A 24,159-nucleotide genomic window follows, 5' to 3' on the forward strand; every position below is an offset into this window, starting at 1 on the left:
ATTCAATGCGTGGGAATACTGACTGTGAAGGGTCCTAGTACAGTTATGCTGCCGAAATGGGGCCGGAACAGTTGAAATTCAGCCAAGCTTGTGCGGGGCAGCTTGTAGGGAACCACAACGTTTATTCCCTCTTCTAAACAATAAAGAAATACCGAAAGGGGCACCTAAGTTAGGGGTCAATCTGGTGTCGGTCTTCTCATACAGGTGCTTTCTAGCAGCGTGTATCCCTTTCCCCTTTGTTGTGTCTTGAAAGTACAGGTAAAGTGGGCGACAAATTAAATGGGTGAAAGCAAATAAGGTTTAAGTCTAAGGTCTACCGCCCTTTTTGAAAGTACAGGCCGGTTTCATGGTTCCATTGCCGGGATTAAATCACTTTTTCCCATAGAAGTGAGCCTTGGTCATTTTGGGCTTGAAGACACAGGGGATCATAGACCAAACACAGGGAATTGCAATTATGGCTGACAGACCAGATGATGTGACTGAAGAGGTTTCCTCTTCGCAGGGTCAACAGACACATGAAGTGGGTGAGTCTTCAAGACCACCACAGACGGATGATGATATATTCAGGACCCAGTTGGCTACTGCTGTGGCTATGTTCACACAAGTAATGCAGAATCCGAGGTTTTTAGCCTTTCTGCAACCTCCTCTTCCGTCTCAGCAAGTTGGGTCACTGGATCATATTCAAAAGCCTGTTAAGGCTCGAGCACAGGTGATTCATACTGCAGAGTCAATGGAAACACCTGTACACTTGACGGAGAATATGCAGTCTCCACAACCTGTGCCTAAGGTGCAAGAACAGGTGGCTCAGATGCCAGTCTTTCAAGCTGTACCAGTTCAGCCAGCCACTTTTCAGCAGCCTATAGCTGGTTCTAATGGGCAGGGAAGCAACCTACAGGCTATGCAACAAGTCTTCCCACCACCTTCAGTACACCCTGGCTATTTTGGAGGTGGATCGGTATTCCAGAGCATGGCTGGTCATGCACTTGGAAATCAGTTTTACACGCCAGGAACAGTGTTTGGGGGTGCTCAAACGATGATGCCTAACCCCATGTATGGTGTCATTGGCATGCAACCAGGGTTTCAAAGCACTCAGGGCCAATTTGGGATGCCACAGGCAAATTTTGGTATGGCTGGAATTACCAATCAACAGCCAAATATTGCATATCCAGGTCAACTTAATAGCGGCCAAGGAACACAGATGAACCCTAACAGTTCTCCCATGTTTCAGTCACTTCCATATGACAACTTAACGCCGATGGAGAAGCCAACTCCGTACAAAGAAGGTGGCAAAGGTGTGACATTCACGACCTTTACAGGGTTTGATGACAGGAAGAAGGCTCTCTCATTCCTCCAGTAGTTTGACAAGGCCTATGCCAGGGGAAACTTTATAGAGGCTTCAAAGGTCCGCAAGGCAGCCACTTTCTTGACAGGGAATGCGGGACAATGGTGGACAACTTTATTGCTGCAAGGGCAAGCTCTGTCCACATGGATTTACTTCAAGCAGATTTTTGTAGCAGCATGGTTATCTGATGACTTTCAAGCAGATGTCATGACAGAATGGCACCAGCTTAATGCTGCCACTTGCAAGAATCTTGATGACTACAATCGGAAGTTTTGGAAAGCTCTACTTCCAGTAACTTCCTATAGGTTTGTGCCATTGACAGAACAGATTGAAAAATACTGTTGTGGCCTACCCAAAGGATTGAGAAAGTATTGCACGAAGACCAAAGTCACTACTTTGACGCAGCTCATCGAGGTAGCAAACACTGGCAATGGTTTGCTCAAGGGAGAAGATTGTGAATTCAATACTGCCGTCAAGGAAGGATCAGCCAAGAAAAATTCAGTGAAGAAGCACGTTCCCAATGAGGTTCCTAAAGGGACTCGGGAGCCAGCCAACGCAGGGAAAGGCAAAGCTACGGCTGAATCAGAAAAGGGACCAGCAAAGAAATGGAAAAGACGTTTTCCTCGCAAGTCGGAAGAGCAAAAGAAAGTCCTGAGGTCAGAGAACAAATGCTTCATCTGTGAGCAGCCTGGCCACATTGCTTACAATTGTCCTACAAAGAAAAGGCCAGCTCATTCTGAAGACAAGGAGGACAGGAAAGGAAAGAAGCCCATGGCTGGTCTAGTGCCAGATACAGTGGGCGACAAGCCAAATTCAGATGCAAGTGAGCTTTGCAGAGCATGGGGAAAGGTCAAGGATCAAACAGTGATTATCTTCTTTGATCCAGGTGCCAAAGCCAACTTCATTTCCCGAGAATTGGCTTCAAAGTTGGGAATCAGACCTGAAGAGATGGGGTATACGGCAGAGGCAGGTTTGGCATGTCCTGGCCATACAGAGGCTGTGACACCCATCATCAGAAAGTTGCGCCTACATATCCAGTCCTATGTAGATGTTGAAGAATTTTACATCATGCCACTGGACGGATGTGATGTGTTGTTAGGTATTCCTTGGTTATTTTGTGTACAGGGAATCATGGATGCCTACAACAAAAAGATCATTGTACAGAGCAGGGGAAAGACTCACATTCTGGATGTAAAGCTTAAAGGGGAGTCTATTCCCACTGTATCAGCTTCTGCTATTACTTCTATAATGAAAAAGCATCTTTCTGCGTACTTGGTTTTTGCACGTGAAGTGTCAGATTGTGATGAATCAAATTTATCTGTGTTGGATAAAGAAAGGTCAATGTTTTTACAATAGTATAGTGACTGTTTTTCCGATTCATTACCATCTCAATTACCGCCAATAAGCCTCCGTACAGGGTTAGTGCGGCCCAGCAGAAAGAGATAATGTGCCAAGTACAGGAGCTGTTAGAAAAGGGGCTGATTCAGCCCAATTCATCTCCATTCTGTTCTCCAGTGTTGTTGGTGCAGAAAAAGGATGGCTCATGGCGTATGTGCATCGACTACCGTGCACTGAACAAGAATACCATCAAGAATAGGTTCCCTATACCTAGAGTTGATGATATTCTGGACAAATTAGAAGGAGCAGCTATGTTTAGCAGGATAGATCTAAAGAGTGGGTACCATCAGATCCGCATTAGATCAGAGGATGTGCACAAGACTTCTGTTAGAACAACGTTTGGCCTTTATGAATTTTTAGTGATGCCCTTTGGTCTCACAAATGCTCCTGCTACGTTCAATAGGATGATGGACATAATTTTCCGTCCACACCAGCAGTTTGTTGGTGCATTCTTTGATGACATGATAGTCTACTCAAAGAATGAAGAGGAGCATAGGCATCACTTGGCCATTGTGTTCAAAGAGCTACGCAGTCATAGGTTGCTCATCAATGCAAATAAAAGTGAATTTTTTCTAGAAAAGATTCACTTTCTGGGACACATTGTCTCAAAGGATGGTGTCAGATGGATCCTGCAAAAGTTGAAGCGATCAAGTCATGGCCAGATTTGAAGACGGTGCACGATGTCCGCACGATGTCCGAAGTTTCTTGGGACTATGCTCCTATTACAGAAGGTTTATCCGAAATTTCGCTGAGATTGCTTCACCTTTACATGCTCTTCAAAAGAAGGTAGTCACCTTTAGATGGACACAGAAAGAGATCTTTTAATCTCTTAAAGGAAAAGATGACTTCAGATCCAGTCATTGTGTTGCCAGATCTTAGGAAGTCATTTGTGGTCTAGTGCGACGCCTGCGGTAGTAGCATTGGTATAGTGCTAATGCAAGATGGCAGGGTAGTAGCCTATGAGAGTAGAATCTTGCAAGGGCTAGAAAAGACTATGCAAGTCTATGAAAAAGAACTGCAGGCCGTGATTCATGCGCTCTTAAGTTGGAAACACTACCTGCTAGGTGCAGACTTTGTTGTCCAAACGGACCATCAGACCTTGCGATACTTCTTGACACAGGCTAAGTTATCTGAGAAGCATATGCGATGGGCAAATATCTTGTCCATGTTCCACTTTCAGATTGTGCATGTGGAAGGCAAGAAGAACGTTGTGGTTGATGCCTTGTCAAGGAAGCCACAAATTTCAGCCGTGTCAATTCCTTATCATCATGAGCTTGATGATACGAGGGAACAATATGCAAATGATGAAGATTTTGCAAGGGTCTTCGAGCAGCTAATGGATGGACAACGTCATGAACACTATCTTCTCAAAGATGGGTTCATGATGATGCATGGCAGATTGTATGTCACAAAGCCATTGCGACGCAAAGTTATGGAAGAGAGTCATGTCCCACCGTATGCAGGGCATCGTGGAATCGATGCTACAGTTAAAGCGGTTGAGACATTCTTCTACTGGCCTACATTGAGAAGAGATGTGGATGCCTTTGTGCGAGAATGCCTAATTTGCCAGAAGGTCAAGTTTGACAGGCAAAAGGCACCAGGGTTATTGCAACCACTACCTATTCCAGATAAACCATGGGAAAGTATTGCTATGGATTTTATCTTTGATCTTCCGAGAACGCAGACAGGAAACGATGGTATTTGGACCATCATTTGCAGATTCAGCAAGCAGGCTCATTTTATTCCTGTCCAGAAGAAGATAAAGCCAGATCAGATGGCATGGTTGTTTATGAGCAATATTTTCAAGTATCATGGCATGCCACAGTCGATTGTTAGCGACCGTGATCAACGCATGACAAGTTTGTTCTAGAGAGGCTTGTTTGAGAATATGGGCACAACACTCAAATTCTCTTCGTCATTTCATCCTCAAACAGATGGGCAGTCAGAAGAGGAAAATTCTACTGTCCTAGATCTCCTAAAGTGCTACGTGTCAGAGCATAAAGGAAAATGGGAGCAGTATTTGCCATTGGTGGAGTATGCATACAATAATACAGTGCATTCATCAACTGGCAAGGCACCTTTTGAGATAGTTGAAGGTGGCAAGAAAGTTCCTCCCATACTGCATACAAAGGAGAAGATATTTGAAGCAGATAAGTATGTTCAGGACATGGATGAATGTACAAGAAGGTCAAAGTGGCCTTAGAAAGGACTCAGGCAAAGCAAAAGAAAGCAGCTGATCGTCACCGTCGTGAAGTGGTATATTCACTTGGTGATTGGGTGCTTTTACGCTTTGAAAAGGCAAGGTTAAAGAAGATGAAGGGCAAGGAAAGACTATTTCCAAAGCTCAGCATGCGTTACTATGGGCCTTTTCAAGTATGCGACATAATCAGTGATGTTGCATATAGGCTGAAATTGCCTGACAGTTGGAAGATTCACAATGCATTTCATGTGAGTCTTCTCAGACCCTATGTGGGTGATGTGCCAGAAGATATGCCAGCTGAAGATCAGCCGGAAGTCGAGGAACTTGACGAGATCTTGGTCCCGGAACAGATTTTGGCACACAAAGAAAGGAAAGTGAAAGGCAAGGTTGCTAGGCGATACTTAGTAAAGTTCAGAAACTATCCACCAATGGATGCTAAGTGGATGGAAGAAGGTGAACTTGCAGAGTCACCAACTGTGTTATCACTTTACCTGGAAGCCTTCGATTTGCAACCTACCTTGACCCCTTGAGTTTCAAAGCTAAATGGATTGTCAGTGTGACAATGGCTTCTGAAACAAATGATGTACATGGTATTTAAAGTGAGCTCAAATCAAATACCTGTTACATGAATGTTAGAGCTGTACAGATTGTCAGTTTGGCAATTGCTCTTATGGAATGTCCAAAAGTTTGGTTAGTGCTATAGAAGTGAGTATTTCTTGTCAGTTTGTCAAGGATACAGTAATTGCTTCTATTAAAGAGTACATGTGTAACTGCATTCTTAAACTGTCGGTTTGGGTATGCTCGAAAGTGTTACGGGATCCAACGTGTACTATAAGACAGTGGCAAAATGTGCAGCTACCATTTTGTCATTGGAAAGTTAGTGACTCAAAGCAATGGCAGAGTGCGAAGCTACCACTATGTCACTGGGACAGGGTTCACACGCAAGCAATACATGAGTCGACGAGGTGTTGAATACACCAGGGTTGACAATGAGCATGTATGTGTCGTACATGTGTCGACAGGTGTTGAATACATCAGTGTTGACTAGGAGCATGTACGACATAGATGCAAACGAGGACGTTTGAGATTTCAAGAGGGGGGTATGTCACCAGCGTGTGATTACTATCTATCCTTTTTGTTGATTTCTTTCTTATTATTTATTCATTTTCACTTTTTGGAAGCACCCCTCGGGAAATCTAACTGCCTTGCATTGCATAGCTAGTGTGGAACTGTTCAGAGGGAGTCCAGGCCTGAGGGCAAGAGAGCACTAAGGTTGGACAAGGACTATGGTTAGCCAAAGTGGGGTCATTGACTAGCCAAAGTGGAATCCTTTGCTACAGAGGCTACATTTCAATTCTGGGTGTGGCTGCAGTGTACAAAGGGGGTCAGATGACATAGAAAGATACAATGGCAGCATCTCCTAAAATTTAGGGAACTGCTATTTTGGGACCTGAAAATGTGTTTGCGTCATTACCTCCGGAATGACAAGGGGAACATTTTATTACTCTGCCCTGAAGTCAACTGGGCAACCGGTTGGGAGATTTTTAGGCGGCAACCCCGAAACGGGAAATAGGTTGTAAATGTGCTAAGTGGCACATTTCTGTGCACTTTCCTCATGCATGAAGAAGTGGGGCTGAATTTGAAGGAGGGAGGGGCTCATTTGCAGTTTTTGTCACAGGTTAAGAGCTATGGAGTGCTTCCTTTCCCTCTTATGTACAGTGCGGTGCTAGGAGTGATGCCCTGCACGCTACGCACTGCCCTCTCTCTCCCCTATGGCAGTATGTTATGCCCCTCTAGTGGGCTTTTCAATTGAACAATGTACAGTTGTGTGGGTTCATGCGCGATTGTTGAGGCAAGAGCCTCTTGCACAGGTACTGGATTAGCTAGCGGCTAATCCCCCGCAGGTATAGGTGATTCGGAGAGGTTTCATGTTCGAAATCTCGTCCGATTCAAAGGGCAAGTAGCCCTACAGGTGCGGGAGCTCGAGGACTTGCTACGGATGCGACCGGCACGCGAAACGGAGCCCGAAACAGTAAATTACAGTCTGCTGTGTATTTTTGCAGGTTTAGGGTTTTGGCCCTAAACGGACCCTAATACCCCCAGGAGGTTCGGGGACGCGAGGGGACCGCTGTATAGGTGATCTGGCACATTTTCGGGGCTGAAAACAGAGAATTCAGTGTGCTGCAGATTCTCGCCAGGTTTTTCAAAGTGCCCGTATGCGTCGGGAAAGTCATTCAATGCGTGGGAATACTGACTGTGAAGGGTCCTAGTACAGTTATGCTGCCGAAATCGGGCCGGAACAGTTGAAATTCAGCCAAGCTTGTGCGGGGCAGCTTGTAGGGAACCACAACGTTTATTCCCTCTTCTAAACAATAAAGGAATACTGAAAGGGGCACCTAAGTTAGGGGCCAATCTGGTGTCGGTCTTCTCATACAGGTGCTTTCTAGTAGCCTGTATCCCTTTCCCCTTTGTTGTGTCTTGAAAGTACAGGTAAAGTGGGCGACAAATTAAATGGGTGAAAGCAAATAAGGTTTAAGTCTAAGGGCGAACCAAGGGCGAGGCTTGCATGGGCTAAGGCGAGGCCAGCTTGTGGGCGAACCAAGGGCGAAGCCAACATGGGCGAAGGCAGAAGCATCAAGTAGGCAAAGGGACCAGCAACAGCAGCACAACATGGGAAGATTAACAGGAATGCGCAGAATAAGGTTATCTAACCCCTTGAAAGAATCCGTGGTAGATGAAAATGCGAAGTTAAATTGCTAATGAACGTGTAAATGGCACACTCACAAGATACCCAAATGAAGAGCACAGAGACTTATATAAATAGCAAAAAGAACTTAGCGCCATGTGAGGCGCTAGAGATCATCAGAAGTTTTAATAAGGCATTAGTCGGGTTGAGATAGTGGGTAGGCCAAACCAAAGTCAACTAAGCGAGCAGAGGAGCGAGGTAATCGAAGAACAACCAACTACAATTGAGGACAAGAGTGATCAACTGTAATACGACCAAAGAAAGAGTCCTACAAAATCTAGAACCATGTTAACCAGAGCAGCCGAAGGAGAGAAGAGGGTACATGAGATACTAACACAGAGTGAAGGAGAGAGTTTTACAAAATCTAGAAGCATGCTTACCAAAGCAAAAGAGGGAGAGGGTATATGAGATAGTGATAGGGTTATTAAGATTAAAGTTAGGGTTGAGGAGGGTGCGAGTAAGATCAACACTTGATTCTAGAACCTTGACCGTCAGCTTACAGAATGATAGCATTTGATCCTAGACCCATTGACTAAAGGCCGCGGAGAATCTTGACCGTCAGCTTACAGAATGATAGCATTTGATCCTAGACCCATTGACTAAAGGCCGCGGAGAACCTTGACCGTCAGCTTACAGAATGATAGCATTTGATCCTAGACCCATTGACTAAAGGTAGCGGAACTCCTCCTAGGGTGGATAATTGTACGGCCCCTTGGGGTAGAATCTCTTGCACCTTGTATGGTCCTTGCCAGGCTGGAACCAACTTCTTTGCTTTTTTCTGATATCGAGCTTGATAAAGTAGCACTAGGGATCCTTGTATGATTTTTGGCTTACGGAGATGGCGATCATGCCATGCTTTGCGACGAAGTAGCTCTGCTTGCAGAGACAGAGAAGCCAATCTTCGGCTTTCATCCGAAAGGTAGAGACGAGAGGCAGATGCCGATCCCAAATCTCTATTAGCACGGAGACTCCCTACTCGCGGAGATCCTGAGTTGAATTCGAAGGGTGCCATCGCTTCCAAACCGAAAGCTAATTGAAATGGGGTGTGATTGGTTGTGGCTTTGAAAGAAGTTCGGTATGCCCAAAGGGTGCCGTGGATAGCTTGAGCCCAAGATGCTGGATGGAGATGACATGCTTTCCACAAAAGGGCTATCAGAACCTTATTGGTGCTCTCAGCCTGCCCATTTGCTCTAGGGTAATAGGAACAAGACTTATGATGGAAAATGTTGTAGTTGACGAGCAAGGTTGAAATCATTTTATTAACAAAGTGACTGCCCCTATCACTGGTGATCTCCAGGGGACATCCAAACTTGCACAAAATATTTTCATATGGAAACTTGGCTATAGTATTGCCAGTGCAATCAGTTGTTGCCAGTACCTCTGCCCACTTGGTTGCATGATCTGAAGCCACCAGCAGATACTTCCGGTTACCTGGTTGGGCCGGGGGAGCAATTGGACCCACAAAATCTATGCCCCATCTCTCAAAGGGAAACCATGCCATAGAGACCTGTAGAGGACGGTTGGACTGCTTGCTTGGTTTAGGTCCAAGCGCTAACACACATCACATACTTTCACATAGGAAATTGCATCCCGAAAAACGTAGAGTCACCGTAGACCACTTTGTAGAGTCTTCTGGGCGGTAATGTGACCAGGGTAATGGCCACCAGTGGGACTACTGTGGGCATCCTCCAAAATAAACTCAACTTCATGAGGGGAGACACACCGCCTCAGAACACCATGTGGTCCTGACTTGTAGAGCTGGCCTCCAATCAAAGTGAATGGCCTAGACTTCAACAACAGTCGTCTCTTCTGCAGTGGAGACGCGTTCTCTGGGTACAAGCCAGTAGATAGCAAATGCGAAACATCGTCGTACCATTCTGGAGTGGTATCCACCTTAAAGAGACTGCTATTGGGAAATTCATCCTCAACCCTTGTAGCTGCTTGACCAGTTTGAACGCGAGAGAGGTGGTCAGCAAGGACATGATGTTTGCCGGGTCTGAGTATCACCTCGAAATCAAACTCTTGAAATAAGAGTAGCCACCGCCATACTCGACCTGCGACTTGCGGCTTATTAAGCAGATAACGCAAGGCATAATGATCATTAATAATTGTGAAGTGGACCCCTAATAAATAATGGCGAAATTTTTGTAGAGCATAGCATACACAATAGCCAAACCTTCCCTTTTTGTGGTGCTATAGTTGCGCTTTGCTCTGATGAGCAGGTGGCTTGCATAGTGAACAGGGCGATCCAGGTTGTACTCCTTACTACGCTGAGTGAGCATAGCACCCACAGCCAATTGACTGGCATCAGTATGCACATGAAAAGGGATAGACCAATCAGGAGCGACAAGAATAGGTGCTTCAGTGAGGCGTTTTTTGAGGTATGCAAATGCTTCAGCCTCCGGTTTTGACTATTGGAAGGGTACAGTAGCACTAGTGAATCGGGTCAATGGTTGAGCCACCTGTCCATACATTCGTATAAACCTGCGATGATAGCCTGTGTGGCCTACAAAGCTTTGAACACCTTTCGGGTTGATGGGAGGCGGTAACTTCAAGATGGCAACAATCTTCTCTTGGTCAGGCACTAAACCTTTCGCAGACACCACATGGCCTAGAAGTGTACCCTCAGTGACCAAAAAATGACATTTGTTAGGATTGAGCTTTAGGCGTGCCTCTCTGCACCTGAGGAAGACAGCAGAGAGCCGAGCGAGGTGCTCCTCTAGATTTTCCACTGGGGTTGAACATTGAGCACCTGAGAAGGTCGAAAAATCATCCATGAAGATGCGAAGATGATCCGCAAGTAAAGGACAAAATATGAGATATACTGCTTGATTGAAGGAAGGTGGAGCGTTTTTCAACCGAAACGACATTCTAGTGTAGATAAAAATACCCCAGGGAGTCACGAAAGCCGTTTTAATTTGATCACTTGGATGGATACCCAACTGATTGTATCCACTGAACTTATCCATGAAACTGTACAATACATGCCCTGCTACATCTTCTAGCACACGCTCAGTGAAAGGAGTGGGAAAACCATCCGGAATAGTTACCTTGTTCAGAGCACGGTAATCTACGCACACACGGATTTTATTGGACTGCTTCTCAGGCGCTATCACCATGGGTGATAACCACTCAGAGTGCTCCACAGGTACAATGATCCCTGCCTCTTGTATTTTTTCTAGCTCTGACTTGACAGCCTCTGCATACTTTGGGTTGAGCTTGTAAGCTCGGCCTTTGACAGGCTTAGCCCCTTCAACCAGAGGAATAGTATGGACCCCCAATTCTGGTGGGATCCCTTCCAAATCCTTGTAGGACCAAGAAAAAACATCTTGAAAAGAGTGTATAAAAGAGACTACCTGATCGAGTAACGCGGGATGCTCCCCGCTCCCATAAGCAAGCTGCTAAGAGGACGTGCTGAGGGTTGTCAGGGTCAGGGTCCCCAGGTTGACTTCTTTGATCGGGTCAGGAGGTGTAGTTGGAGAGGGAGCCTCAGAAGATGAAGAGTGAGCTTCCTCTTGGAGCTTCAAGACATCATGGGCTGGTGTTTGATCGATTGGAAACTCCGCATACTCCTCTTGTAACCATCCTGGTGGAAGCTCCTCGAAGGGTAAGTCTTCAAACACAGCAGAGTGCTTTTCAGTGGGTGGGGTGTCAGACCCGGGAGATGTTAGAGGACGAGGTGGAACGTTGGCGAACTCATGCAAAGGAGATTTCTTCCCTCTTCTGTGATGTGTTATAGGTTCACCAAGGCCGATGGCTTCCATTAGAGGAACACTTGAATCCTGGTCACAGGGGCTAACACACTTGCTGCTTTGATGACTGGCACACTTTCTGCTGTATTACTTGTGTCATTGGTTGGCCTGAGGAGTCGGGAGAGAGAATGTTACAGGCACAGGTGCGTCTTGAATAGAGACCACATAGCACGACATCGATGTGGTAGCTTCCAACCATTGCAGCAGGTCTTCGTCAGACCCGTCAGGTGGGATAGGCTGCTCGAGGTCGGGGTTGGACTGTACTGACAACGAGATGTGATGAACTACTGGATCCATACCTCCTTCGAGTCGAAGTGGTTGCATGAGGGGGCCAGGAGTATGTATCCACATGGCGTCGTTTCCCCAATCGTGGAGTGCCTTAGTATGCCGCAATCATGGTCTACCAATAAGCAAAGGAAATCCTCCCTCCACGTGGGGAAGACCGACTACCACAAAATCCAAGCTTACTATGCCCACCGGATAAACTGTCCTTTGGTCAGCCAATGTAACAGTGAATGGAGCAAGGCGGGTAGGGTGCAGACCTAAAGCCCACATAGTAAACTCTGGCATCAGATTGATCCCAGATCCACCATCCACTATGACGCCTAAGAATTGATGCCCAAGAATAGACACAGTGAGACGAGGACTTTTGTAGTCGGTGAGGGGAGCAACTGGATAAGAAATCATGTAAGACTCTGAGGGCTGTACAGGGAGGTGCCCGCCACTAGGCCCTACACGTGGATACAGGGATTGAATGACTGAGAGGGCGTCACTTCTGAGGGTTGCATCTAGCCGGAGCATCTCATAAAGGGACACTTGTTGAAAGGTGTTCTTCAAAATTGCTTCGGTTGTGGGCTTAGCTCCTTTAATCTAGGTTTCTATTGGAACTCTGACTTGGTCCAAGTTAACCACTGCTTCTAAGAAGGCTCCATCAATGTTCGAAAGCATAGAGACTGGCCTACTCTTAGCACCAATGAAGGGCTCGACAGTTTGGTCAGGTTGTGGAAGTGGAGATGGACGAGATGGACCTGTTGGCAATCTGAGACCAAGAGCTGCTCTTTGTGCCCGAGTGAGTACGCCAGCGGGCTCCACTTGTTATGGCCGAACTGTATGAGTAGCAAGTGATGGCTGAGGGGTGGTGTTCACTGCGATCAGATTGATCTTCGGGAATGTGAATTCTTGTTGGTTCTAAGTTGGGGGCCTGAAGATGAGGATGCTCTTTGCTTGGGACAATCCTTACTATTGTGGTCCTTAAGACTCCGGACAATGTCGGCAAAGAGAAGAACCTTCAGGTAAAGGACACTTACTTTGGTAATGCCCATATTCTCCACATCTATAGCATAAGATGAGCCTATTAGATGGACGAAATGGGGGACGAGGTGCTCTCTGCTCTTGTTGCTGCATGGAGTTGGAGGTTGAGGTGTAGAAGCTCTGAGGGGCCGAAGGAGCATGGGTATAAAAATTTTGAGACGGAAACGTACTTGACATACCTTGGTGTCACAAAACGGGAGCGTACACGAGCACTTAGAAATCTGAAAAATAAAATACTTTGCAAATGTGAGAGAAGGGAGAAGATCGACACAGTATTGGGGACCAAAAGATGGGCTGGTCCCCCCCCCCCGTCAAGAGTATTCTTTATTCAGGGAGAATTCATATACAAGCACGAGAACCCGAGGAAACCCCTCCGTTCTGTAATCTTAGACCCCAAGGTCGTGCTTTCCCGTAAAGGGCTTGGGCACACGGCCGTTCTTTCCCGTAAGGGACTTAGGCGCGAAGCCATACTTTCCCGTAAGGGACTTAGGTGTGAAGCCGTACTTCCCGTGAGGGGCTTTCCCGTAAGAAGGGAGATTCCTGCAAAACAAACCACACAAAGCAACAACTCTCAATGCATATCAACACATTATACCTGTCGCTCCTTGCTCGGAAAAGCGACCTCCGTACTCCGTCGTCACACGAACACTTGCAGATTTCCGTCGCCAGCACTTACTCGAGAATCCCCAGCGCTAACTCCTTCTGCTGCTCCTCGCATGTGTCCAAAACTGGAACGCTTGCTGCCTTTTTATAGGCCCGGGCACCTGACGGAAATAGGGCACAAAAAGGAGAAGCTCTGGCGCTTCTAGAGAGAGGAGAGAGAGAGCTCGCTGTTTTCAGCCCTGTGTAGCTTATTAGTGCTAGGTTTTTAACGTAGGCTTTTCTTAAAAGAGCCTTGCTTTATTTTATTATAAGAGGGCTGGTCACTTAAAAGTGACCGGCCACTTTATAAAATAAAGTGTGAACCTGTTCAAACTTTAAAAACTCACTCAGTTAGTGAAAACAATGCTACACGAACACATTCCAGGCATCCCCGGGTGCAGAACACGGGCACAGATGCAATGCAGACACAGACTCCTCGCGGGAAAGCATCTGCCCTCCCGCGAATGTTTCTGCTTTTCGTGCAAAGCTTCATTGAACCCATCTTTATTCTTGTGCTTGCGTTCTTACGCGTATTTTCTTACTCAGTTCGGATTTCCTCCTTAGCCTATGGAATGCCCCTTTTCTGATGCACCCGTCACCCATCATGTGACGCATCAGGGGCACTCGTAACCCGGCCCTTTCCACCGAACTTACGGAAACTCCTTCGCGATGTTTACCGTCACCCATCAAATGACACATCAGAGTTGTCTGTTCTTGATGGCACTTCCTGTAGCTACAATCTTTTAACAATTCTTAGTGTACACAATAAAATATCCTAGAAAAAGAGATTAATCATTAAAAAATTAAGAAAATAGTCCAATTAGCAACATCCCTCTGGCTTCTAAACAGTTGACCTCAAGTGTAGTGCTTGGACATATACCTCCAGTATCTCGGGATAAGCTGCTAATTCCTCCTGCGTCATCCGCTAAGCATCTAGATTCGAATAGTTCTTAAACTTAACCAAATACTTCTGTGTTATTTTTCCGGACTTGAGGGGCCGCTCCTGATGACTTACTATCTGCTCCGGTTGGAGTATTTCTTCTGTTTCCTCAACCTCAGGAGCTTCCTCAGCACTAGGCTGATTCGGAGGCGGTCCCACATACGGCCGGAGTAAACTGACATGGAAAGCATTATGGATCCTCCAATTAGGCGGTAGCTCTAATCGGAAGGTGACATCATTCACTTGCTCAGTGATCTTAAACGGCCCATAATAACGGGTAGAAAATTTTACCACCTTCCCCTTATGAGACGCTTGTTTCTTAAGTCTTGCCTTCTCAAACTTGAGTAAGACTAACTGTCCAACTGTTAAGTCTAGATTCCTCCTGTGCTTGTCTGCAGCTTTCTTATGCTTTTCCTGAGAGCGTAGAATAGCTCTCCTAACTTGCCCGTAGGCTGTGTCCAAATCCCGGACAAATTCATCTGCTGCAAAGATCTTATCCTTAGTTAAAAGGATCGGTGGAAGCAAGGGCTTACCATAGAGAATCTCAAAAGGTGCTTTCCCCGTCGATGAGTGTATGGTATTGTTATACGCATACTCGACAAGAGGCAAATATTTATCCCAGTTAGATTGCCGGTCTGACACATAAGCTTTTAACATATCCAATACTGTGGAATTGGCTATCTCACTTTGCCCGTCCGTTTGAGGATGGTAGGCAGATGAAAAACTTCGTACCAAGATTATCCATCAAGGCACGCCAAAAATTTCCTGTCATGCGAGGATCTCGATCACTCACAATAGACTTAGGCATTCCATGATGCTTAAAGATCTGTGCCAGAAAGACCCTAGCCATATGATCTGTTTTGATCGTTTTCTTGACTGGTATAAAGTGTGCTTGCTTGCTAAACCTGTCCACAATGGTCCAGATCGCGTCATTTCCAGTCTGAGTTCTAGGGAGGTCCATGATGAAGTCCATGGCAATACTTTCCCAAGGTTCATTAGGCATAGGCAATGGTTGTAGCAACCCAGGCGTCTTATGCCGATCATACTTCACTTTTTGGCAAACCAAGCATTCCCTGACATACTTATCAGTGTCTGCTTTAAGGCTAGGCCAAAAGAAATATCTTTCCATTGCTAAGGTCGTAGGGAGAATACCCCGATGGCCCGCATAAGGCGAAGTGTGTGCTTCATCCATGATCTTCTTTCTTAATGGTTCCGCCACACATATGGCCTGATGGTGGTAGAGATAACCGTCCCGAATGGAATAGAGAAACTCATTCTCTCCACGATGTAGCTTTCCCCAAACGGTGGAGAAGTTTGGATCATTCGAATACAAATCCGGTAGTGCTTCTAATTCTTGGTGATACACCGAAGTGATAGCGTTCACCCTTGGCCGCCTAGACAATGCGTCCGCGACCACATTCTTACTCCCAGCCGTGTGAAGGATTTGGAAGTGAAACATAGACAAAAAGTTTGCCCATCTCATCTGCTTCTCAGATAGTTTCCTTTGCGCTCCTAGAAGATAGTGCTTCCAGTTGGATAAGGCGTGAATCACAGCCGTAAGTTCCTTTTCGTAGATTGATGCATGCAGCTCTGCATCCTTAAGCCATCTGCTTTCGTAGGCCACTGCATGGCCTTCTTGGTTTAGCACTGCTCTGATGCAATCGCCTGAAGCATCGCAGTGAACCTCAAATGGTTTCCTTAAGTCAGGCACTATCAGAATAGGTCCATGGCTTAGCAAGTACTTGAGCCGATCAAAAGCTCCTTGTTGTCTCGATCCCCATCTGAAAGGAATCTTCTTCTTTATCAAATCATGAAGTGGTCCTGCTACATGAGCAAATCCTCGGACAAACCTTCGATAATACGAACATAATCCCAGGAAGCTACGTACATCATCTACCGTAGTGGGAATAGGCCAATCCTCTACCACTCGGATCTTGGCAGGATCCATACTCACGTAATTGTGAGAGACTATATGGCCGAGATAGTGTATCTCTGAGAGAAAGAACTCGCTCTTCTTTGCATTCACATGCAACTCATGCTTTCGCAATTCTTGAAACACTAGGTCCAAATGTTTCCGATGTTCCTCTTCTGACTTAGAGAAGATGAGTATGTCGTCAAAGAATACTCCCGTAAAAGCTCGATACGGGCTGAAAATGCGGTCCATCATGCGATTGAACTGTTAGGAAATAAGACATAGCTAAATAGATTGTTGAGTAGATTACTCAATGGAGAGAGAGAGATTTCACACACAAGAGATTATAGAGTAGAGAGAGAGAGAGAGAGAGAGAGAGAGAGAGAGAGAGAGAGAGAGAGAGAGAGAGAGTACACACGATATACGTGGTTCACCCAATGTGGGCTACGTCCACGGGAAAGTATCTACTCAATGGCTTTAGCACTTCAAAAGAAGAAGTGGTTTACAAAGGGATTAAACCCTTAATAGAGCTCCCGCCTTGCTTCACTCTCACCACCTCACACTCACCTTGTTGCATCAACTTCACACTATGAAATGTGTGTAGAAATGGCCTCCTTTTATAGGCCAAAAGGGCTGCCATCTCTTATGAGAGGCAGCCATGTGTAGCCGCCCTTGTGCGAATAAGTCCAAATCGGACCCTCCAATCCGCCCATGTGTGGCCGCCCTTGAGAAGACAAGTCCGCCTTTGAATTCGGCCACCGGCCACCAGCCATTGACTTCCGGCCACCGGCCACCGGCCATTGACTTCCGACCACCGGCCATCGGCCATTGACTACCGGCCAACCGACCGGTTGTTTTCCGACCACTTTCCGGCCACCGTCCGGCCATAATATTCCGGCGAAAAAAAAGTCTCGAGGGCCTCCGCCCGCGAGGCCTCTAAAGTTGCCCCTAATTCTTGTTCGTGAAAATTTTGGTTTCCGGTGAGTGATTTTCCTTCACGCACGATGGCTTCTCCTCATAATGGGGGCCTTACAAATGTGCGCTTTTACCACAGAAAATTACAAGGGTAAATTAGTCTCCATACTTAACATGAACGTCGCAGGAGCATTGGTCAAGCCGAAAGGCATTACCAAAAATTCATATAGTCCAAAGGTTGTGCGGAAAGCATTCTTATGGACATCCTCCGGGGCGATCCGTATCTGATGATACCCACTCTTTAAGTCTATGCGACTAAAGACACTTGCACCCTACAACTTATCAAGTATATCATCAATCCGAGGGATCGGAAAGCGATTCTTGACCGTGATCTTGTTTAAAGACCTATAGTCTATGCACATTCGAAACGTGCCATCTTTCTTCTGCACCAGTAGAACTAGAGAGTAGTAGGGTGAAGCACTTGGCCGTACTAACCCTTTCTCTAGAAGCTCGTTGACTTGCTTCAAAATTTCCTCTTGCTGAGCAAGACTCACCCGATAAGGGGGTTGATTGGGATGCGAGCTACCTGGTATGAGATCTATGCTGTGATCTTCCGGGCGTACCGGAGGTAGTTCATCAGGGAGTGTTTCCGTGAAACAATCTTTGTACTTTTCAATAAATTGAAAACGCTTAATTTCCAGACTAGAGAGTGGATCCCCACTAGTTTTATCCTTCTCACGTGCAAAAATCAAGTAAGCAGAAACACACTTCTTCATTTCTTTCTTAATGGAGATATGACTTACAATTGGGAACTGCCAATCTCCTACATCAGCGTGAATCTTTATTTTCTTACCCCCATGATCAAAAGTGAGGGTCTTTTCCACATAATCAGGGATAGGTGTCATGTGGAAGTGCCATGGCATACCCAAGATGATATCACATCCCTCGATGGGTGCCATCAAAAATGATTCGCGGTCCTTGTACTCGCCAATCCGAAGATTGATCTGTCCTTGCATGGGAGTTGCATTGGTTGTCAACCCCTCGAATGCCGATCCGGATGTAACCGGTGTGCCAAGCTGAGCCGGTGTGAGGCACAAACGTTCCGCAGTATCCAGGGAGATGAAGTTATCCGTGGATCCTGGATCATAAAGAATAAGTACTCGCTGGTTGTTCAAAGACCCCCAGCCCTTTAGAAGTTGACGCTTCCCTTTCTCTGTTTCTGTGTTTCCTTGAACATCTGGAATTGAGTCGAGCTTGGTGGAGCGGGTTCCTTCCTTGCTTTCTCTTGCCTTGTAGAGGCTTGTTCTTGCCGTTGCTGCTTTAGCGGGCAATCCGGTTTCATATGTCCTTTCTCGCCACAATAGAAGCATCTTCCTTCCTCTCTAAAAGTTTGAAGTTGAGTAGGAGAAAGATACTTAGCTCGCTTGCCATTGCCCTCTGGCTTCTTAGAATGATCATTGTCCCTAGATGGAGGGCGTTTTCTTCCTTGGCCCCCTTGGTCATCGTAGACCCTTCTTTGTCTCGCACGGTAAGTCCTATGCTCCATTTTTCTTGGCGTCCCAGTTGAGTGCAAATCCTTAGCAATGATTGTTGACTCCATCATCCTCTGAAGAGTATCATGCGGATACACTTTCATACTCTTTCGAAGCTGCGGTTGAAGACCCGCTTCGAACTTTCGTTTCTTTTCCTCGTCGGCAATCTTCATGAAGGGAGTGACCTTCAGAAGAACCGACCAATACTTGTCCACATAGGTCGTTACTCTGTCATGTTGCTTCTGGGCGAGCCAGTCCCATTCCTTCCGTATGTCTTGCTCGAAGTCAGGCGGAAGAAACTGTTCATAAAATTCAGATTTGAATCTCTCCCAAGTTCTGGCCTGAGAACCTTCCAGAATCTTGGCTAACCACCAATTACTTGCCATTTCCTTGAGGTGCATCCCCACATGGCGCAATTTGGATCTTTCTGTGAAGTGCCCATTGGTAAAGGCGACTTCAAACTGTCTGATGAAGGACAATGCTTTGGAGATATCTCTCCGTCCGTTGTAGGTTTCGAACTTGATGTCCTTGTCGCCCGATTTGAAGACTCTCATGCGATGTTGAGACTTGCGACCATACTTCTTGAATCGTGGCTTATCTTTAGGTTGATGTAGGGTAGTAGTAGTAGCGGCTTCCTTCTTCTGACGAGACGATCTTCCTTCTTCTGACGAGACGATCGAGAAGTAGAAGTATAATCAGGAGAGTAAGATGGAGATGAGATAGAGATGTCCTTGCTCTCGTCTAACAAAGAGAGCGCTTTTTCTTGGCCTTTCCTTGGAGTAGGCCGTTCATTCCGATCTGAAGATCCTTTGTGCACCTCGGCACGTGCTTCTTCTCTTTCCTTCTGTGGTCTCACGCCAACAGTGTGGTCTGGATGCCCGGCTGCATCGGTTCCATTCGTTTTCTTCATTCCGCCCAAGAGCTTTTGGACATCTGGCAATAGTAAGATTTGTTGCAAATCCGCAAGCTGAGCTTGCACTTGTTGAAGCTCCTCTTCAACGCTTCTCCCTTGGCTCGACATGGTTCTTCCCGTTCTTCTTGGAATCGTCCTTCTTTGCAGAGAAAGAGAGGAGTCCAAGCTTTGATACCGCTGTCACAAAACGGGAGCGTACACGAGCACTTAGAAATCTGAAAATAAAATACTTTGCAAATGTGAGAGAAGGGAGAAGATCGACACAGTATTGGGGACCAGAAGATGGGCTGGTCCCCCCTGTCAAGAGTATTCTTTATTCAGGGAGAATTCATATACAAGCACGAGAACCCGAGGAAACCCCTCCGTTTTGTAATCTTAGACCCGAAGGTCGTGCTTTCCCGTAAAGGGCTTGGGCACAAGGCCGTTCTTTCCCGTAAGGGACTTAGGCGCGAAGCCGTACTTTCCCGTAAGGGACTTAGGCGTGAAGCCGTACTTCTCGTGAGGGGCTTTCCCGTAAGAAGGGAGATTCCTGCAAAACAAACCACACAAAGCAACAACTCTCAATGCGTATCAACACATTATACCTGTCGCTCCTTGCTCGGAAAAGTGACCTCCGTACTCCGTCGTCACACGAACACTTGTAGATTTCCGTCGCGAGCACTTGCTCCAGAATCCTCAGCGCTAACTCCTTCTGCTGCTCTTGGCGTGTGTCCAAAACTGGAACGCTTGCTGCCTTTTTGTAGGCCCAGGCACCTGGCGGAAATAGGGCATAAAAAGCAGAAGCTCTGGCGCTTCTAGAGAGAGGAGAGAGAGAGCTCGTTGTTTCTGGCGCTTCTAGAGAGAGGAGAGAGAGAGCTCGCTGTTTTCAGCCCTGCGTAGCTTATTAGCGCTAGGATGTGCAAGAATGGTGCAGACGTGCTGTGGGTATGTGCTGTGTTTATAGACTCGCTACTCTAAACGACGACGCTGGACCATATATGAAGAAGATCAATGATGACCCAACCACTACTACTCATATGTACAACCATAAAGAGCCACCAATGGCTCATAAATGTCAGCCGCCTAAGTCTATCTCCAAACTGAGTGGTGGTGGTGACCTGGCCACAATGTCCACTAGACCACCGTCGGTATCCCTACCACATGTCACTGCCTAGTAAGTCCGTCCAGTGTGAACCAGACCAGACCAAAGATCAACTGTACTAACTGTGTGTCTTGTGAAAGTGACATTGTAGCCTGCTACAACGAGAAGATGGGTCGGTTCCCTCAAAGAGTATCTATAATTACTGGGGGCACATTAATGAGGAGGTACGGCACAATTTCCTTGTTGCATCCTCTCTTCTGCTTGTGCCCACACAAGAGATCTTAGATGGTCTTGGGAGCCTTTGCTCCTGCCCACGTACAGCAAAGGGGCACTCTATTTTGAGATGTCCTGGTCTCAAGAAAATTGATGAGATGAGAAGTTAGTTCCATGTTTTTGCGCTCCAACACTGAGCCAGTGCCTTCAAAGTCAATTGGTTGAAATTCTGCAAGCAGCCCCAGGTTCCTTGGGAGTATAGCCTCTTCCTCATATGATCTGTTGAATTCCTGTGCACAACCCATGAAAGATAGAGAAAACTATTGGAACCCCTTGCAACAGGGGAAAGGAATGAGCATTACAATGATTAGTGCAAGAAAAACTTAAAAGGCCCAAATAGGACTCACAAAAGAAGAAGATTGTAAAAGGTAAAGAAGCGAAAACCCTCCAGCACAGTCATGAGTAAAAAAGACAGAGGTTAAAGTCCGTATAGGGAAAAGAGGGTATGTTTGTGTATGAGATGTCTTTGGTTGAAGATCTATGGTTCTTTGTAATTTTGTAACTTCTTATGCTTTTGAATAGATTTATATACCTTCGTAAGTTTGGAAAAGTTTGAACTTACGAATTATAAGAGAATCTAAAACGCTCACAAAAACACAAAAAACAAGGTATACAAGAAAAGGAGTTAAAAAAGAAAAAACCTAAATTCCCTTATTTGTTTTAAAAGAGTACACAAATTAAAATGCTTTTAGAAAAGGCATAGGCAAAGTAAGCTAGAGAAGCTTGCTTTATTGAGACTTGGAAACTAGTACTCAACTGTTCTCTTTGTCTATCGGTGTTTCAAAGAACATATTATGCAGCTCTTTCTTTTTGTTGAGTGGTGTCATCTTTCTCAAAATAGTACCACAGATTCCCTTACTTTTCTTGCTGCTGTTACTCACCCTAATGTTCAGGTGCAATGTGGACTGGGTCGTACGGGTCGGTTATGGGCCCATGAGGCATATGGAGTTCAACCTGACATGTTGACTGTGGCTAAGCCTCTTGCTGGTGGCCTTCCAATTGGCGCTGTCTTAGTGTCGGAGAACGTGGCGACAACCATCGAGTACGGTGATCATGGAAGTACATTTGCTGGTGGGCCCCTTGTTTGTCATGCTGCGCTAGCCGTCTTGGATAGAATACAAGAGCCTGGATTCCTCAAGCACGTTGCTGCAAAAGGGCATCTTTTGCAAAGCTTACTAAGGGAAAGGCTTGGCAATAACCCGCATGTTAAGGAAGTTCGGGGCACGGGCCTGCTTGTTGGTGTGGAACTTGATGTGCCAGCTCCACCGTTGGTGAAAGCTGCTCTTCAGAAGGGGCTCTTGGTTTTAACAGCAGGTAAAGGGAATGTGGTGAGGCTTGTGCCACCTCTAATTATATCAGAACAGGAAATCAAGGATGGTGTGGAGATTTTGACACAATGTATGTTTGTCCTTCAGTAGACAATGTAAAGAGATTTTGGAAAATGAGAGTTTGGCTGAGTTTTTAATGCTCACCTTGAATTGCTATGATGGAAACTGCATAAGCAAGACTTTTGGCAATTACTTGGTGTGGCACAATTGTTTTCTGAGCTGAAGGTATTGCATGGGGGGCCATGTGTGGAACAATACCGCACATCATTTCAATTTAACAGTCTCTTTACACCCACAAATGGGACCACCGATTTGTAGAGGCTTGCAACAATTTGTTTGTGGCATAGCCTCTTATCTATTTGTAGTAAGCTACCATGAGAGCTCCGACCTTATCTGTGGATGGACTTTTGTATTGCCATCCTCATCCAATTAAGTGATCTATTAGGAACCTACAAGATAGGACACACACACATGCACTCTCTCTCTCTCTCTCTCTCTCTCTCTCTCTCTCTCTCTCTCTCTCTCTCACACACAACAAGTCTTGAGTTCAACTCTCCTCGTCGAATAGATCTTTAAGGTCTCTTGGGATAGTTTCCTAGGATGTTAAAATTCTCTTCTTCTTCTTCTTCTTCTTCTTCTTCTCTCTCTCTCTCTCTCTCTCTCTCTCTCTCTCTCTCTCTCTCGGGAATGTAAACTGGACAACACGGGAAATGAATACTCCTATCCCCACTCCAAAAAGTCTTTGAAAAAGTACTCAAAAAGTTGTTCACTATCTGGCTTTGGTATATATTACTCACTTCTTTCCTTTTCGTAGGATTTCTCTATCATGGTTCCCCACTCTGTCACCGCGGGAACACAAATTGTTGTCCCTCATTGTTGGGTAGAGTGAATACCCTATCAAATTTTGGGACAATCCTCAATTGGGGACTTATTGCCTCCTACCTCCTTGACAAAAATCAAACCATTTGTTACTCTGCACTATCGACAGGCTCCTGTGGATCATCGTGCAAGGTTGCGAGAAATGGTGGAGAGCTCCCAACTCTTGCTTCTTTTGCCTCTCTCATTCTGTGAAATAAATGCTAAAACATCTTGAATGTATCGTGTGGACAACATTTTCCACTTAATCTTTCTCTCTAAAGAATAAACCTTAGCTTAATGGTACTTGGAGTTGGCCTTATTTTAAATTTTCCAAAAAAGGACCTATAGAAGAGTTGCAGATGGTAATCTTCACATAAACTCTAATATTCATGGGGATATGGTCATAATATTGAAAAATAGGCTGCTTGAAATAAAATGAAGATAATAAGCATTTGTATTACAATGAGTACTTACAATGAGTACCTTCTTTCCTTCTCCTTTTTGCTCCATTAAGTCTTGGTATTGAAGACTGCTCTAGCTTTTAATTGGTTTTTGTCATAATTCATGTTGCTTAGCAAGTGTTTCTGGTTTTTGTAGGTTCCTGACACCATATGGGTAAGAGAATCACCAGAAAACTTATTTTTTTGGTTTTGTTACTCCTCTAATGGCAATGTATCGGAATGACTTGCTGGTCCAATAAAAGCTTGCATTGTAGGGATGCTATAACTAATGAATTGTTATGACTCCGGCCTGTTGAAGTCGTTGACCGGTAGATGCACCTCTTTGATGAGTAATTAGAATCATTTAGGCACTTCTCTTTGCACTGATATTTCTTGGAAGGCAAAATTGTTATACCTTCTAATTGACTATGATGATTGATGTAGTTGACTACTTATCAAGATCTTCTAGTTTTGATAGTTTCTTGACAGAATACAGTTAAGAAAATCTTCGTAGCAATTTTTTTTCCTTGCTGGATGTTTTTGCAGCTTCATTATTTTTGTTGGTCTCGTGCCTTT

General features: G+C 45.5%; 1 protein-coding gene across 1 annotated transcript in view; it reads left to right on the forward strand.

Annotated features, from left to right (window-relative positions):
* LOC147442541 (acetylornithine aminotransferase, mitochondrial-like) overlaps positions 1-22,474 on the forward strand; it is a 64,716-nt gene extending 42,242 nt beyond the window's left edge. Inside the window, exon 3 of the mRNA XM_086528697.1 lies at positions 21,851-22,474. Coding sequence (XP_086384823.1) covers positions 21,851-22,375 — 525 coding nt within the window. The 3' untranslated portion in view covers positions 22,376-22,474. The remainder of the gene's footprint in view (positions 1-21,850) is intronic.
* The last annotated feature ends 1,685 nt before the right edge of the window (positions 22,475-24,159 follow it).

This window comes from Adiantum capillus-veneris, chromosome 14, assembly GCF_014529385.1.
Source record: "Adiantum capillus-veneris isolate H3 chromosome 14, ASM1452938v2, whole genome shotgun sequence".
Taxonomy (NCBI): domain Eukaryota; kingdom Viridiplantae; phylum Streptophyta; class Polypodiopsida; order Polypodiales; family Pteridaceae; genus Adiantum; species Adiantum capillus-veneris.